General features: G+C 45.1%; 1 protein-coding gene across 3 annotated transcripts in view; it reads right to left on the bottom strand.

Moving 5' to 3' along the window:
* Nucleotides 1-12,621, bottom strand: part of KIF13B (kinesin family member 13B) — a 120,333-nt gene extending 107,712 nt beyond the window's left edge. For all 3 annotated transcript variants that reach the window (XM_054001636.1, XM_054001637.1, XM_054001638.1), the window contains exons 1-2: nucleotides 12,537-12,621; nucleotides 1,705-1,798 (exon numbers count right to left, since the gene is read on the bottom strand). In XM_054001636.1, the coding sequence (XP_053857611.1) occupies nucleotides 1,705-1,798; nucleotides 12,537-12,591 (149 nt within the window). In that variant the 5' untranslated portion in view covers nucleotides 12,592-12,621. The remainder of the gene's footprint in view (nucleotides 1-1,704; nucleotides 1,799-12,536) is intronic.
* Between the last annotated feature and the right edge of the window lie 908 nt (nucleotides 12,622-13,529).

The following is a 13,529-nucleotide window of genomic DNA, read 5'->3' as shown; positions in this document are numbered from 1 at the left end:
GTTTAGTTAGAAGGTTTGCCAGAATTCCTTCAGCTCACTTGAGACACCAGAAAACTCTGAAATCCAAAGGAATTGATTTTGTAACAGAAGGCAAAGTAGTTGATGGTGGATTTGGAAACGGAAGCAGAACCTGAGCATAAATTAAACCCCAGACTTAGAAAAACTGCAACTACAACTAACCTTCTCCTGGAGCTGATATTTAAAATTCCTCTGATGGAGCTGCAGAAGCCAAGACAATTCAGCAGCAGCCTCCCAAGGGTGTAACCTGTTCCAAACCCTCACCTCTCCAACTTGTGTTTTTGGGATCTGCTGCCTCACCATGTGCAGGCAAACCCACAGGGCAGTTAATGGGCCTCCACTTTCCCCTCTTCTATTAAATCAACCCAGATAAATTTCCTATGCTTCCTGCCTGGATTAGCAATGGCCATTTGTGAGGATGCAAATGAAGCATTCTTCTCACACTGAGCTCACCACCTTGTCTGGGACCACAAGCCACTGCCAACCCAGCCCTCCCCTGCCAAGGCACACGATTTGCATGATGTGTGGCTGCCCCATGAACGTTTTTAAACACATCTCAGGGACTATAAACCAGGCATTTCATAGCCATGTTTCAGAGAAACTACCAGTAATGTTTTTAATCCAGCTGTGGCTGGCTTGGCTTCTGAAAATCTCAATTTCCTGCCGTTTTTAGAGGCTCAAATCAATGTAGGGTTTTGGCAGCTGAACAATGCACATGTTCCTGGAGGAGGAGAATATTGATACAAACAAAAACACGCCCCCACACATAGCCTGTTGGGTTTTAAGTAACTTATTAAAACTCCAGTCCCACTGCCTGTAATAAATCTTTCAGCTAATGACAATGGAAGGTAAATACTGCACCTGATGATCTCTTCACTTGGGTTTCTGGAGTTGAAATTATCAGAGATGAGTTAATGAATATTGACCTCTGATACACAGCTCAGCATCACATGAAAATTTAAAAAAAGCTTTTCTATGTGTTTAACACCTAGAATTTTTCTCCCGTTACCCTTAAGACCTCTTCCCTTTTTCCCCCCCAGAAAACAGACGACTGACTGCAGACATCCAGCAACAGGTTTTGCCTTTTCCTGCACCATTATTTTGTTTCATGCATGTATTTTTCCATTTCCTCCCCTTGCATCGAGCAATAACTTAAATAGTCACATGCTTAACTCTGTCACTTACTACATGACTTTTCAGTTCCACAGTAATTTAACAGATTAATGCCAGTTCCGACACAAACTTCTCCATGGATTTTTAATACATGGAATGCCCCACTGTCAACTCCTAGAGCTACAGCTCTCCAGAATGTTCCCATTCACCTTCTTACACCATGACCATTACAAGAAAACAACTGTGAAAATTAATTTCATTCCAAACTGCTCAAATTGTTTTGCAGATTTAAATTTCTCCTGTCCCACAGCAGCACATGAGAAAAAAATGAATGTTCATGGACTCATTAACCACTAACACATTGTTGGGAGCAGGAAGAAAATACACAAGGTTTTCAAAGCAACTTCCCAGCACAGTAAAAATCAGCCTTATTTTATGGATGATGGCAATTACACTGTAGAAAGAATATATATAATTTTTTATCTAAAAGCCTTCTATCAAGGCCTACATTTCCCAGTTGTTAGACTCATATTTAATTTATGCAACCTGAACTTCCCAATTCAAAAATCTTACCTGGCATCTCCTTTTGAAAGGTTGGTGTTTACGGGGTGAAGAATAACCTTGTTTGCATCCACATCCACCACACATTTTGTATGCAGATCAAGCTCTATAAAGAAATGAGAGAGTGTCAAGTGCTGCTCCTAAAGCACTGGGATTATATACACCATTACTTCCTCCAGACACCAAATTTATTCATGCAGTCTGACAGCCACCCATCAGGCAGAGAATAGAAACAGGACTTTTGCCAAATTCCACTTCTAGGGATATTCTGATGGGATGGATCCTGTCCAGCTTTAAAGCAAGCACTCTTTTCAAAGCAAGAAAAAGCATTTGGGTTTCACTGAAGGACAATCAGCATATACAAGGGCAGTATGAAATTTCTTCTGGGGGAAAAGAACCATTTAGGCTTGGTACCACTTTGACAGCTCTTCTTATTGCTCCCTCAATGCCTCACAGGGAAAGCTGCCCCTGCCATCTGCAGCACATTTTCCCCGGCCACCGCTGTGATATGGTGCCAGCTGTCAGTCCTGGGGCACCTGCTCGCAGAAATTCAAGTCCCATCAAAAATAATTTAGGTGCAAGCACGTAGAAAAGGGCTTGTCCTTCCCCCACAGGCTCCAGGCAAGTCCAGCTCTCCCGAGTGACGCCAAGCAGGGGGATGTGGACTATGAGTAATGAGGATATTTGGAGTGTGTGAGAATTCTCGGCCGGCCGTAGAGGCGGGGAAAGCAAAATAAAAGCTTCAGATAACACTGACAGCAGTCCAAGGTATCCACCCAGTGACAAATGGAGTTAGGTATGGGATAAAGCACACAGCCTGCACCCAAAGTCACTGCTATAGGAGTGACTATAGCACTGGACACAAACAAGTCCCTGCACGGTGACACTGGCTGCTCCCAAGTGCTGATTCTGATGGGTGTCATGGCCAAAGTCACAGCTACAGACACCCAGGACATGGAGCCTGGACACAAACAAGTCCCTACACAGTGACACTGGCCCTGTGCTGCTCCCAAGTGCTGATTCTGATGGGTGTGAACAGCATGTCATGGCCAAAGTCACAGCTACAGACACCCAGGACACGGAGCCTGGACACAAACAAGTCCCTACACAGTGACACTGGCCCTGGAAAGGGCTCCCAAATGCTGATTCCGATGGGTGTGAACAGCGTGTCATGGCCAAAGTCACTGCTACAGACACCCAGGCCGTGGGGCCTGCACACAAACATGTCCCTGCACAGTGACACTAACCCTGGAAAGGGCTCCCAAGTGCTGATTCCAATGGCCATGGCACACTGCTCATACCCTCCCATGCCAGGATGACGAGGGGCTACACTGAATAACCTCCACACAGGGTTCAGCACCTCAGCTGAATCACCCAAATACGCTCGTTGTCTAATCATGTTAATTATAATCCTCATCCTCCTTCATCTCTGCTCTTTCCTCCTCAGTCACCTGTACTTGCTCTTTCACCTCACAGCACCTTATAAACTCAGTCTGGAAATCTCTGAGGGTGTGCTTATTGCATAGCATCTTGCAGACTTCTTTCTCCTGATAATCGACACAATAAGAGGGAGTTTCTTCCATGAACGTTTTTGGAAAGAAATGTTCCAAAATTCGCTACCTGACATGCAGCAAAGAAAGCCAAAGCTCGAGATCACTGGCCAAAGCAGGCAGTCACATGAAACTGGAATCCTGAGCAAAACTGCTCCTCTGTTATTACACTGTGCTTCTGCAGGAGGAAGAGCCAGATGAGTTCCAGAAGCCAGTGTTTATTTTAATTTCTCCCCACACCCTGAAAGCCAATTTACCTATCATTAATATGCAACACATGCTTGCTCAGATGAAACCATGCTCTTCATACGTCCCATATCCGACAAGGCACTTTATCTTGGTCTGGCTGGTTAGTGATTAACACTCTGTATTGCAGTGACCTGCTTTTCCCAGCTCCTGAGGAAGGGTTTTACCTGCCTCATGCAAAGCATAAAGGTCTGCAAGCAGCATGCTTTCTGCCACGTTTTTTAATGCAGCTCTTGAGAGAGAACGCCCATGGCAGGCTTTGCATCCCTGACTGCCCAGTGAACTCCATCTTACCAGTGCTCATTAAACCTCTCTTTGTGAAATGCCATTAAGAAAGCACACAGGCAGGATAGAAGACTTCCTTAAAGTCAAATGTCGTCACAAGAAAAAAAGGTTCAAAGCCAATTTGTCCCGTGCAATACACCTTGTTTGATTATCACCCTCACACAGGTAATGTTAAAACGCCTCACCTTGGTGTGCTGCACGGTTTTGGAAGATGTGGTGAGCCAAGCTAGCAGCTATTTCCAAACAGAGAGGTTCCAGTCCTTCCCTCCTGTGCCTGTTGCTCACCTTCTGCCACTACTGTGCTCAGCGGATCCTCTGTAAGTCATCTCAAGTTAATTCAGCAGCAGAGAACTACCCAACATGGAAAGTAGGTGTATCCAGACCCTATGGAAAACTCCATCAGCCCACTGAAAGCTTGGCCATGCAAACAGGTGGGGAGACCTGTGCAGAGGGAAGAGAGGAGCTGGGAGAGATCTTGTCCCAGCTGAGATGAACTGCTCCACCAGTTCATGGTGTCACACGAAACAAACCCCTAAGAAACAGTTATATTGAGCCTCTAAGCTGGGTCTGGATCCTTAAGGCTGCTTATCCCAGTTACCTTGGCCAAAGGCTCACATGGAAACTCTCCTTTCAGCTGAAGAAACAGTGTAAATCCTGTTTGAACAGCACATCATTCACTTTCTTCAAGCTCTGGCTCCTTTACATTCTTTGGCAGATTTCTAAATTCTTTAATGCTTCCGGTACACTGAGAGATGAATCTTGCATTAGCCACTACTGAAACTTATATCATCATCATTTCCACCTCATTACATTTGTAATATCATTAAAGCAGATTGGCCTTATAGTCAAATTATCTGCCTGCTCTTTTGGATATGATCACACAAGGACTCCACCCTTACTTTTACTAGTTTCAGTGTCTCCCGGGTGAGCTGGGTACTTGCTGCTCCTGAACAACAAACAAAATTGGGATGCACCAAGATAAGATCATAAGGATGCACATCCAAACACCCCAATTAATTTGTCCTGTACTAAGGACTCACTTCTCAAAGTTTGGTATAATTTTCTTCAACTATTCAGGTGTGGTGTTTTCAGGCAGCATGAAATTCAAAAATTAAAGGTGAAATTAAAAGATGACAGAAGCAGCTCGCTGTCAAACTATGGAGATTTATCTCAAATTTTGCACCTCAAACAAAAAGAAATCTCACCTATTATTATTGCTAACTTGCTTCTACCTTCAGTCATTACCGAGCAAACACAATCAACTACTCATTTGGTTCATCAAATCAAGAAACTAATCAGCTAATGCCTCTTTGAAGAATTAAAACTCAAACTCTCAACATCAAGACCCATTTATTGCAGAGAATGAAAATCTCTTTCACAGCTTCAGAGTAAGAGAGTTGTGACATCCATAATAAAAGGGTAACACGTATCTGAGTCACTTCTCCACATTTACATTTCACAGCAGTAGAAGTGTTAAGCAAAGCTGGGCTGAGTGTAAGAATAATTGTTAAGTGTTGTGTCCAAGCTGCTCACAGAGAGTTCCTTGGATGAGTTTTTATTTTACTTGTGGAACTGGAAGGTGGGGGTTGAAGGAAGCCACTCTCCTTCCCCTTTCCCTTGATTTTTCAACACCTCACACCAGTTTTCTAGAACTGGGATTCAGTGTAGATCATCGCTGAAACCACTCTTGTGTAAATCCCAAATCACTACAATGCCTTGGATAAAAGCATTGTGGGTGTTGTAAAAATAACTCACTCCCCATATTCGCTTTGGGCTTTTTCACCAAGAAATTCAAACAGGGTGGGAAAGTCAGCAAGCAAGAGAGAGCTGGAAAAGCAAACCCAGGAGCAGCCTAGCACTGCAAGGAACAGTGGATTCAGCAGGCATGGCCCATTCCCACTACAGGTAAGAATTTCCAATCCCTCTGTAACAGCAGTCACGTGTCTGGTAATCATAAACTCACCACAGCAGATTTTCCACAACAGAGTTAAGAAACACTGGCAATGCTGCCACTTGACATGGTACTAATCGGGTTTAGGGCAGAGACAAGGAGTGTGTGCGAATCCTGGAGGAAGGGGAGAGAAGTATTTTGAAAAATGTTGGATGTTTTCACCTCTGGGAAATTTCTGTCTTTGCTTACGGATCTGTCAGGGAACTGTTTCCATGGACTGGCTGCAACTACTGACAACAGAGGTCAGATAATGTTGTACCCAACTCTAGAGGCTGCCTCAGGTGGCACAGCAGAAACACCTGAACTGCCACGTGGTGACACTGCATCTTCCTCAGCCACATCCCCAAAAACCATGCCACTGTAGGTCACTGCATTTCAGACCCAAACAAAATGATCCTAACAGAAGGCTTTTGCAGGACAGCTTGAAATAATCTTAAGGTGAACAATGATACAGTAAATAAGGGGGTATGCAAGGTTTTAAACTCATGGTTGGGGGGGCATGGTGTAATGAGAGCTTTTAGTGCCACAGCCAGGGTAGATGAAAGGTCTGTTTCTCCATATTTTCCACTTTACATTCCCTATTTTTTCCCACTGTATAAGATGGCAGCAACGTTCCTGTGCCTAGAAGTGCCACAAGAGAGCTGGAGAGGGACTTGGGACAAGGGATGGAGGGACAGGACACAGGGAATGGCTTCCCAGTGCCAGAGGGCAGGGATAGATGGAATATGGGGAAGGAATAGTTCCCCAAGAGGGTGGGGAGGCCCTGGCACAGGGTGCCCAGAGAAGCTGTGGCTGCCCCTGGATCCCTGGAAGTGTCCAAGGCCAGGTTGGACAGGGCTTGGATCAGCCTGGGACAGTAGAAGGTGTCCCTGCCCATGGCAGGGGGTGGAATAGGATGAGTTTAAGGACCCTTGCAACTCAAACCACTCCATGATTCTATGAATTAAGGGAAAGCACTTCCCAATTAATCAAGAGCTTTGACTTCCATGTAAGTTTTCCCATTAGAACTCAATTTAAGAAATTAGTTTATGAAAGTTGACAATTTTCCAGCCCTTTCAAATACCATTTGATCCTGAACCCCACTGAAACAGAGCTGTGAATCTGGTGCTGTAAGACAGGTCAAATAAAAGTTGTCTCAGATTCCTCCTGGTTCCACTGCCAAATTTAGGGCAGCTGTACCTCAGTGACACCTCAGGACCCTTTGGAGATGGGCCTCAGGCTCTGTAGAGTCACTGAGAACCAGAACAACTGGTCCTGTAGAGCTTCACAAAAGCTGGAAAAGCCAACTGAAGTATAACAAATAAAACATGAAAGGTTTAAAGTGCCTTTTCTAAGCTCATAAGCCAAAATTGGCCCCAAATACAAAAGCTCAAATAATCTCCTGTGAAGACAGACGATAGAAATTTTATATTTTAAATTGCCAGTAGATTTTCAGGAGATTAACATTCCCTTGGAGGTTAGTCCTGGAATGTTGTACCCTGAGCCATCAAGTTGCATTGGATAAGAAATCACAATTGGTTTCTCATACCTTTCTTGGGCTGGAAAAGCAAATGGCAAAAACTGAGAAATGTTTAACCAGTAACTTAAAATATTTATCACAGAAATCAACAACAACAACAAAAAAAAACAAAAAAAAAACCAAAAACAAAACAAAACAAAAACCAAAAAAAAAAACCAAAAAAAAAAAACAACCCAAAAAAAAAAAGGCTGTTGTTTGGGGTTTTTTTGGTTTGAAAAAAAAATGTGAAAGCCAGTTCAAAGACAACAAGTCCTCAAGTTTCCCTGCCAGTATTTGTTTCCCGACAGTGACTTTTCTCTTTGCCACATAGGAGCCAACACAAATAAAGGCAAAACTAACTGAGGAGATGAGTGAATGTGAAAATAACTTCCATCTACATGATAATGCTGAGGGCTTATATGGAAAAAAAGAGTGTAAAACCAAGACATAGTGATAAATTCTGACAAAATTGCAGCCATTTCACTTGTACTTTACGTCTACCATCATGAAGGCACCTTTCAAGCGTCTCTTGTTATATGAACTGCTCAAATGTAAGTCATGAAATTTTCAGGTTGCAGCAATTAAAGGTCATTAAATATGTACGAGTGCATCTGGAAGGGCACATGATGCTATCAAAGCTTGTCCATGAGGGGAAAGTCAACTCAAACTCACGAGCACATGGAACAGGCAAGGTGCCCTCTCATGTTAATTCCACGTTGTCCAAATGCTTAAAAATGTGTTCTATCCTCTGCTGCTTCATTTCCTGCAAGGAAAGAGCTTCCCAAACAGCTCTAGTGAAGGCACTTCATGGATCTGGACATGGACCTTGCTCACAGCCAGCTCTGCTGCTGCAAACGCCCCTGGGCTCGTGGGGACAGAGTAAATAAATCAGTGTGGGGACTCTGGTGAGCTCCCAGGGAAGTTCAACACTGGAGTTATTAACAGGCATGAAATGCCCGAGTTTGCTCAGCCACCAAGCACCCTAAAGCCAAGGTAGACCTATTCCAGGTGTATCTGATCTTCAGGAGGAGCACCTAACCTGAAACCAGAGCAGCAAGGGAACCTCCCCCTGCACTTGGAGCTCAGAGGGTGCAATTAGCACTAAAATTCCTTGGAAGGTGCAATTAGCACTAAAATTCCTTTGTGGCATCCACACTGGATGTCTGGGAGTCTCTGGCTGTGCAGGGGAGTAAGGCTGCAGGAGCTCTTAAAACACAATTGCCTCACAAGATGAAACATTAACTCTGCATCCTTTACCCATTTGGCACCTTATCTCAAGGTTAATCCTGCTTGTAGCCCAAACACTGTTTTATAGCTTATCAACCATCACCAGGAAATATTCCAAACTCCAGGCACTCTTGCATGACAAGGGTAATGGTGAAGAAAAGCCTTGTGATTTGCACATTGCCATCAGGATACAACAGGTGCCATTTCACACCCTCTAACATTGTAATTAATCTTATAAACCTGCTTGCACAAACTCCAATTTATAGATAAGTTGTCTCTGTAGTAATTTCCATGGCAAAACAAACAAGAGCACAGGAACAACCATCCTCCCCTAAACCCCAAAAACATTTCAAGTAGCTGGAAATGAAACCTCCTCCAAGAAGAATAGAAGGACATAAAGTTACCACCTGACACAGTGATCAGAAGCTTGTACAGATACAGAAGCAAATCCCCTCCTCACAAGCACTGCAAACAGAACCTTTAGCATCAAAGCATGAGAAGATTCCTGTTTCAACACTGATAGTCTGGATAAATATACATATCAACATAACAGATACCTGAATGTGTATTTTCAGGCAATCCAGGTATTTAAACTGGAGCTGCAGGTCTTACACTACAGTCCAAGAACAGTTTAATATGGCAGCATTGCCAGAATACAGGCAGTTGCTTTACTGCCTTTCTTGTTCAAAAAGTATTGGCTCAAGTGAGATGTAGCAGTCTGGACTGGCTTAAGTGTCATCAGCAATATCCTTGAGCACAAGTCACGTTCTTTTAAAATAGAACAACTTTTATCAGCATTAATTAACACGACACTGAACTGATTCAAAAGCACAAGGAAACACAGTGACTTAATATACTTATGTAGTGCCTGTACCCAAACATCACCTGAAAACAAAGCATTGAGTCAAAAAATTCTTAATTAAAAAGCCTTCAGCTGTCATCTGCTTTGCTTCATGGTATGGCTTGAGATTTGCATTTACCTGAAATATGATGAATATCTGCTAAGAGAAGTCAAACACGACACTTATAAAAGGAAATCCACTGCAAATCTTAAATAAAACACCAAAAGAACTTCCTGATTGTTATCAAACCCCATTTGAATAACGAAGCGCACTAGGAAATACTTTAGTGAATTACAGAGCCAAGAAAATAAAAGACCAGGAGCCTTATCTAACAAAGCAGTACTGAATTATTTAATTCATAAAAGCCTGTTAATCGAGATCCCAGTTTGCAAAGTAGAAGGGATGTAAAAAAAGACGCCTCAGTTGCCACCCAGGAGAGCCTCCAACTTCAGATGTGGCACTGGGAACCTGTGGACGCAGCAGCATTTTTATAAAAGCAAAGCTTCCACACAGGTTTGGGAGGATTGAGGTCTAATTTGAAGTGAGATCCAAAATAAAGTAGCCTGGATAGATAAAAACCCCAAACCCAAGTACAATTAGAAATGCTTCCTCTCACTAAAAATTAGTGCTATAAACTAAGTTTATGGATTACCACTCTGCATGAGAATGAAGCAAGACCCTCAATCCAAACACCTTGAAATGTGAGTGCTATAAATAACCAATTATTTGATACACAAATCCCTTCCACATGCAGGCAAGGAACCCATTATACTTTTATGAGCTGTAAAAACTCCTAACAGTTAAGCACACCACTTTTATTAATCTAATAAACCCTTGCCTCAAGAAATTCATAACTCGAACACCAGAGACAACCACCACCACCACAAGTAAACACCGAGAATATTTCAAAGCTTAACTTCCCACAGTCTCAGCCATCTGACAGGTTTGCAACGTTAAGCCCTTCGGTGCCGAGGGAAGGAAAGAACATTACTCGTGATCCTGAAGAAAACAAATACTTGCTTCACGTCCAAAGTCCCAGAATTCCATACAAATAGTGCTCAGAACAAAATGTGTATGGAAGAGCTTCCAGGAAAGCTGTCTCTTGCCTCAAAACTTAATTTAAAAAAAAGCAAGGCCACAGAAGTCTTCCAAATGGATGACTCTTCAGAAAATAAGTTGCAAAAATGCTTAGATTGAACACTAAATAGGTAAGAAAAACTGTAGCCTTGGTACCACTGTCTGTTTCTGTAAATTCAAGGTGCATCAGAAATACCATAGGGAGGTATCAGTTGTTTAGACCCAATCAAAACATCTGGACTGTGACAAGTAATCTGCTGGGAAAAAAACACTTCCAGGACATTTTGTTTGAAGGAGAAAGCTCCATGGATGTTCTAGGCTAGACTTAAATGGATTTAGGCATCGCTCACAAATAACAGGATGCTTAATAGCAGCAGACTGCCAAGAGTTTGGGGTTCAGGCCCCCTTTCTCTCTGATGAGCATCAAGGACTGATACTCAAATGTCCCTCACTCCTGGGACTAGCTTCCTGACAGGAGTCATCCTCCTCATAAGATTTTTAAGTTTATACAGAATAAACGACAAACAGAAGTTGAACTTGTGGATCCCTTCCAACTCAGGATATTCCGTGAAAGAGAGTACCAAGATACAATCTAGATTTCCTCTAGATTCCTTTACTTCCTCCACTGCTTCCCCGCAGTTCCTGGCTGGAAAGGGACATGTGGATAAACTCAGGGCTGAACAGACTAAGGATGCATGTGGGAGGGAGAGGTGCATTAGTCATCCCTGGAGATTCCAAACTTCACTGACCGAGGCCCTGTGCGAGCTCATCTCATCTGACATGCTCCAGAGGTCCCTTCCAACCTGAAATATTGTCTAATCCCGGGGGTGAGGAACACCAAGCAGTCAGGAGACATCTGGGGCACAGCCAAGGAAATGACCTATGTCAGGAAAGGGACATGAGCAAGAGCCCAAATCTGTCACCAACACCGGGCACCACCTTCCAGCTCCTACCAACTCCTCCACATGGCCACTCCATCTCCTCCAACCAATTCTCTGTAACGATGGATTCTGCTCTGTTTTGAGAGCTGGCACCTGAAGTTTAACAAAATGCAGCTTTTGATCAAAATAGCCTCAGTTTCCCTAAACCACCAGACTGTAAAGACATCAACTCCATCTCTTGTGCTGGAAGTGGGATTCAGGAGCTCCTGTGAACTCAGTGAACATTCCCCTGCTGCCATTTCACAGGCACAGAATCACTGGATTTAATACTTTAACCCCTTTTCACAGAAAGGAATTAAAGAGATATTATGTGTCAGATGATGTAGGCAATAAAGGGCTTCCCCCTCTCCCTCCTTTCTTTGCTTCAGCTACTAAACTGACTTCACTGGATTCCCTTTCCCCAAAAGGAATTATTGGCATACTCCTGTGAGAATGTGGGATAAAAAAAAAAGCCATCCTACACTTTCTTGGATTTCTGCCTTCTTCACCTTCCCATTCCTTGGCTGAAGCTGCCTTTTCATACTTGCTTCCTCATCATCCAGAGCAAGTTTTTCTAATTAAGACAAGTAATAAACATTTAAACAGCTGCACAGACCACGGTCTGATTAACATAACCCTTAGGCAAGTTTCGTTGAGGGGGAAAAAAAAGCCAACAACAACCCAAAAACAACAACAAAAAAAATTCTCTTGTCAATTCTCGCTTCCTCTTCTGTATTTTCTTGCTTGTTTTTTGTCCTTGTGTCGCTGTCCTCTGGTTAACAGCGTCCCACTCAAGCACCGAGGGCTGGAGAGCAGCGGGGTGAGTTAGCACAGGGCAAAACGCAGAAAAAGAGGCATTTTCCCCCAAATCCGCAAAGCAGGAAGAAGGAAGCGCTGTCCCAGCAGGACCCGGCTGTAAAGCAGGTGCAAGAGGTGCGGAGAGGGCTGTTCCCCCGGGGGAGCGGGCGAGGCAAAATAAAGCCATAAACCCAGGCAGGTTTGGGAAAAGGGATATCGGGAGAGGGGGGTGAGCACAGCGCGGCTGCGGCCGCACACCCGCCTGTGCCTACCCGGGCTGTGTTTATTCCTGATAAATAATTAAGCACACACCGACACGCACCGATTCACCCGCACTGGGGCACACCTGTCCCGACCGACACCTGTCCCCAAGGACCGGCACCCCCGGCCCGCGCCGCTCCCGGGAAGGGCAGGGGAGGGGGATGCTGAGGAAGAAGGGGGAAGTCTCACCTCGCCGGTTCATGGGGCGGACACGCACCGCCACCTTCACTTTGGAGTCCCCCATCCTGCCGCTCCAGCCTTCGCGGCTCCCCCGTCCCTGCCCGGCTTCCGTCTGCCGAGGGAGAGCCGGAGCGGGGAGGAGCGCCAGGGAGGGAGGCGCCGCCCCGGGCCAATGCCGGCCGGACTACAACTCCCAGCGAGCATAGCGCAGCGCCACGCCTCCTCAGCTCCCTGTGCGCCGCCGCGGTGCGCGCTGGGAGATGTAGTTTTACTCCCCCGCCTACGACTTGGTAATGAAGCAGGCTGGAATCACGGAATTAATTAATGTGGGGAAGACCTCCGCGCTCATCCAGTTCAGCCTGTGATCCATCACTGCCTTGTCACCAGACCAGAGCACTGAGTGCTATGTCCAGGTGTTCCTTGGACACCTCCGGGCATGGGGACTCCCAAAATCTCCCCTGGGCAGCCCCTTCCGATGTCTAAGCACAGAATCACAGAACTGGTCAATCTAAAAATGACCATAGCGGGTCATCTGGTCCGACCCCTCTGCTCAAGCAGGGTCAGCCCGGAGCACAGGGCACAGGATTGCATCCAGACAGTCCTGGAACATCTCCAGTGAGGGAAACTCCACACCCTTTCTGGTCAACCTGTTCCAGCGTTCGGTCACTGCACAGGAAAGAAGCTCTTCCTCATGTTCAGGTGGAACTTCCTGGGCACCAGATTTTCTGAGAAGAAATTCTTCCTAATGACCAACCTAATGAGCAACCTGGCACAGCTTGAGGCTGTTCCCTCTCATCCTGTCCCTGTTCCCGGGGAGCAGAGCCCGACCCCCCTGGCTGTCCCCTCCTGTCAGGAGTTGTGCAGAGCCAGAAGGTCCCTCCTGAGCCTCCTTTTCTCCAGGCTGAGCCCCTTCTCAGCTCCCTCAGCCCCTCCTGCTGCTCCTGACCCTTCCCCAGCTCCGTTCCCTTCCCTGGACACACTTCAGCCCCTCAATGTCCATAC

The sequence above is a fragment of the Vidua macroura genome, chromosome 31 (assembly GCF_024509145.1).
Source record: "Vidua macroura isolate BioBank_ID:100142 chromosome 31, ASM2450914v1, whole genome shotgun sequence".
Lineage (NCBI taxonomy): Eukaryota > Metazoa > Chordata > Aves > Passeriformes > Viduidae > Vidua > Vidua macroura.
Note: the sequence above shows the minus strand (reverse complement) of the source record. Positions and strands in the feature narration are given on the sequence as shown.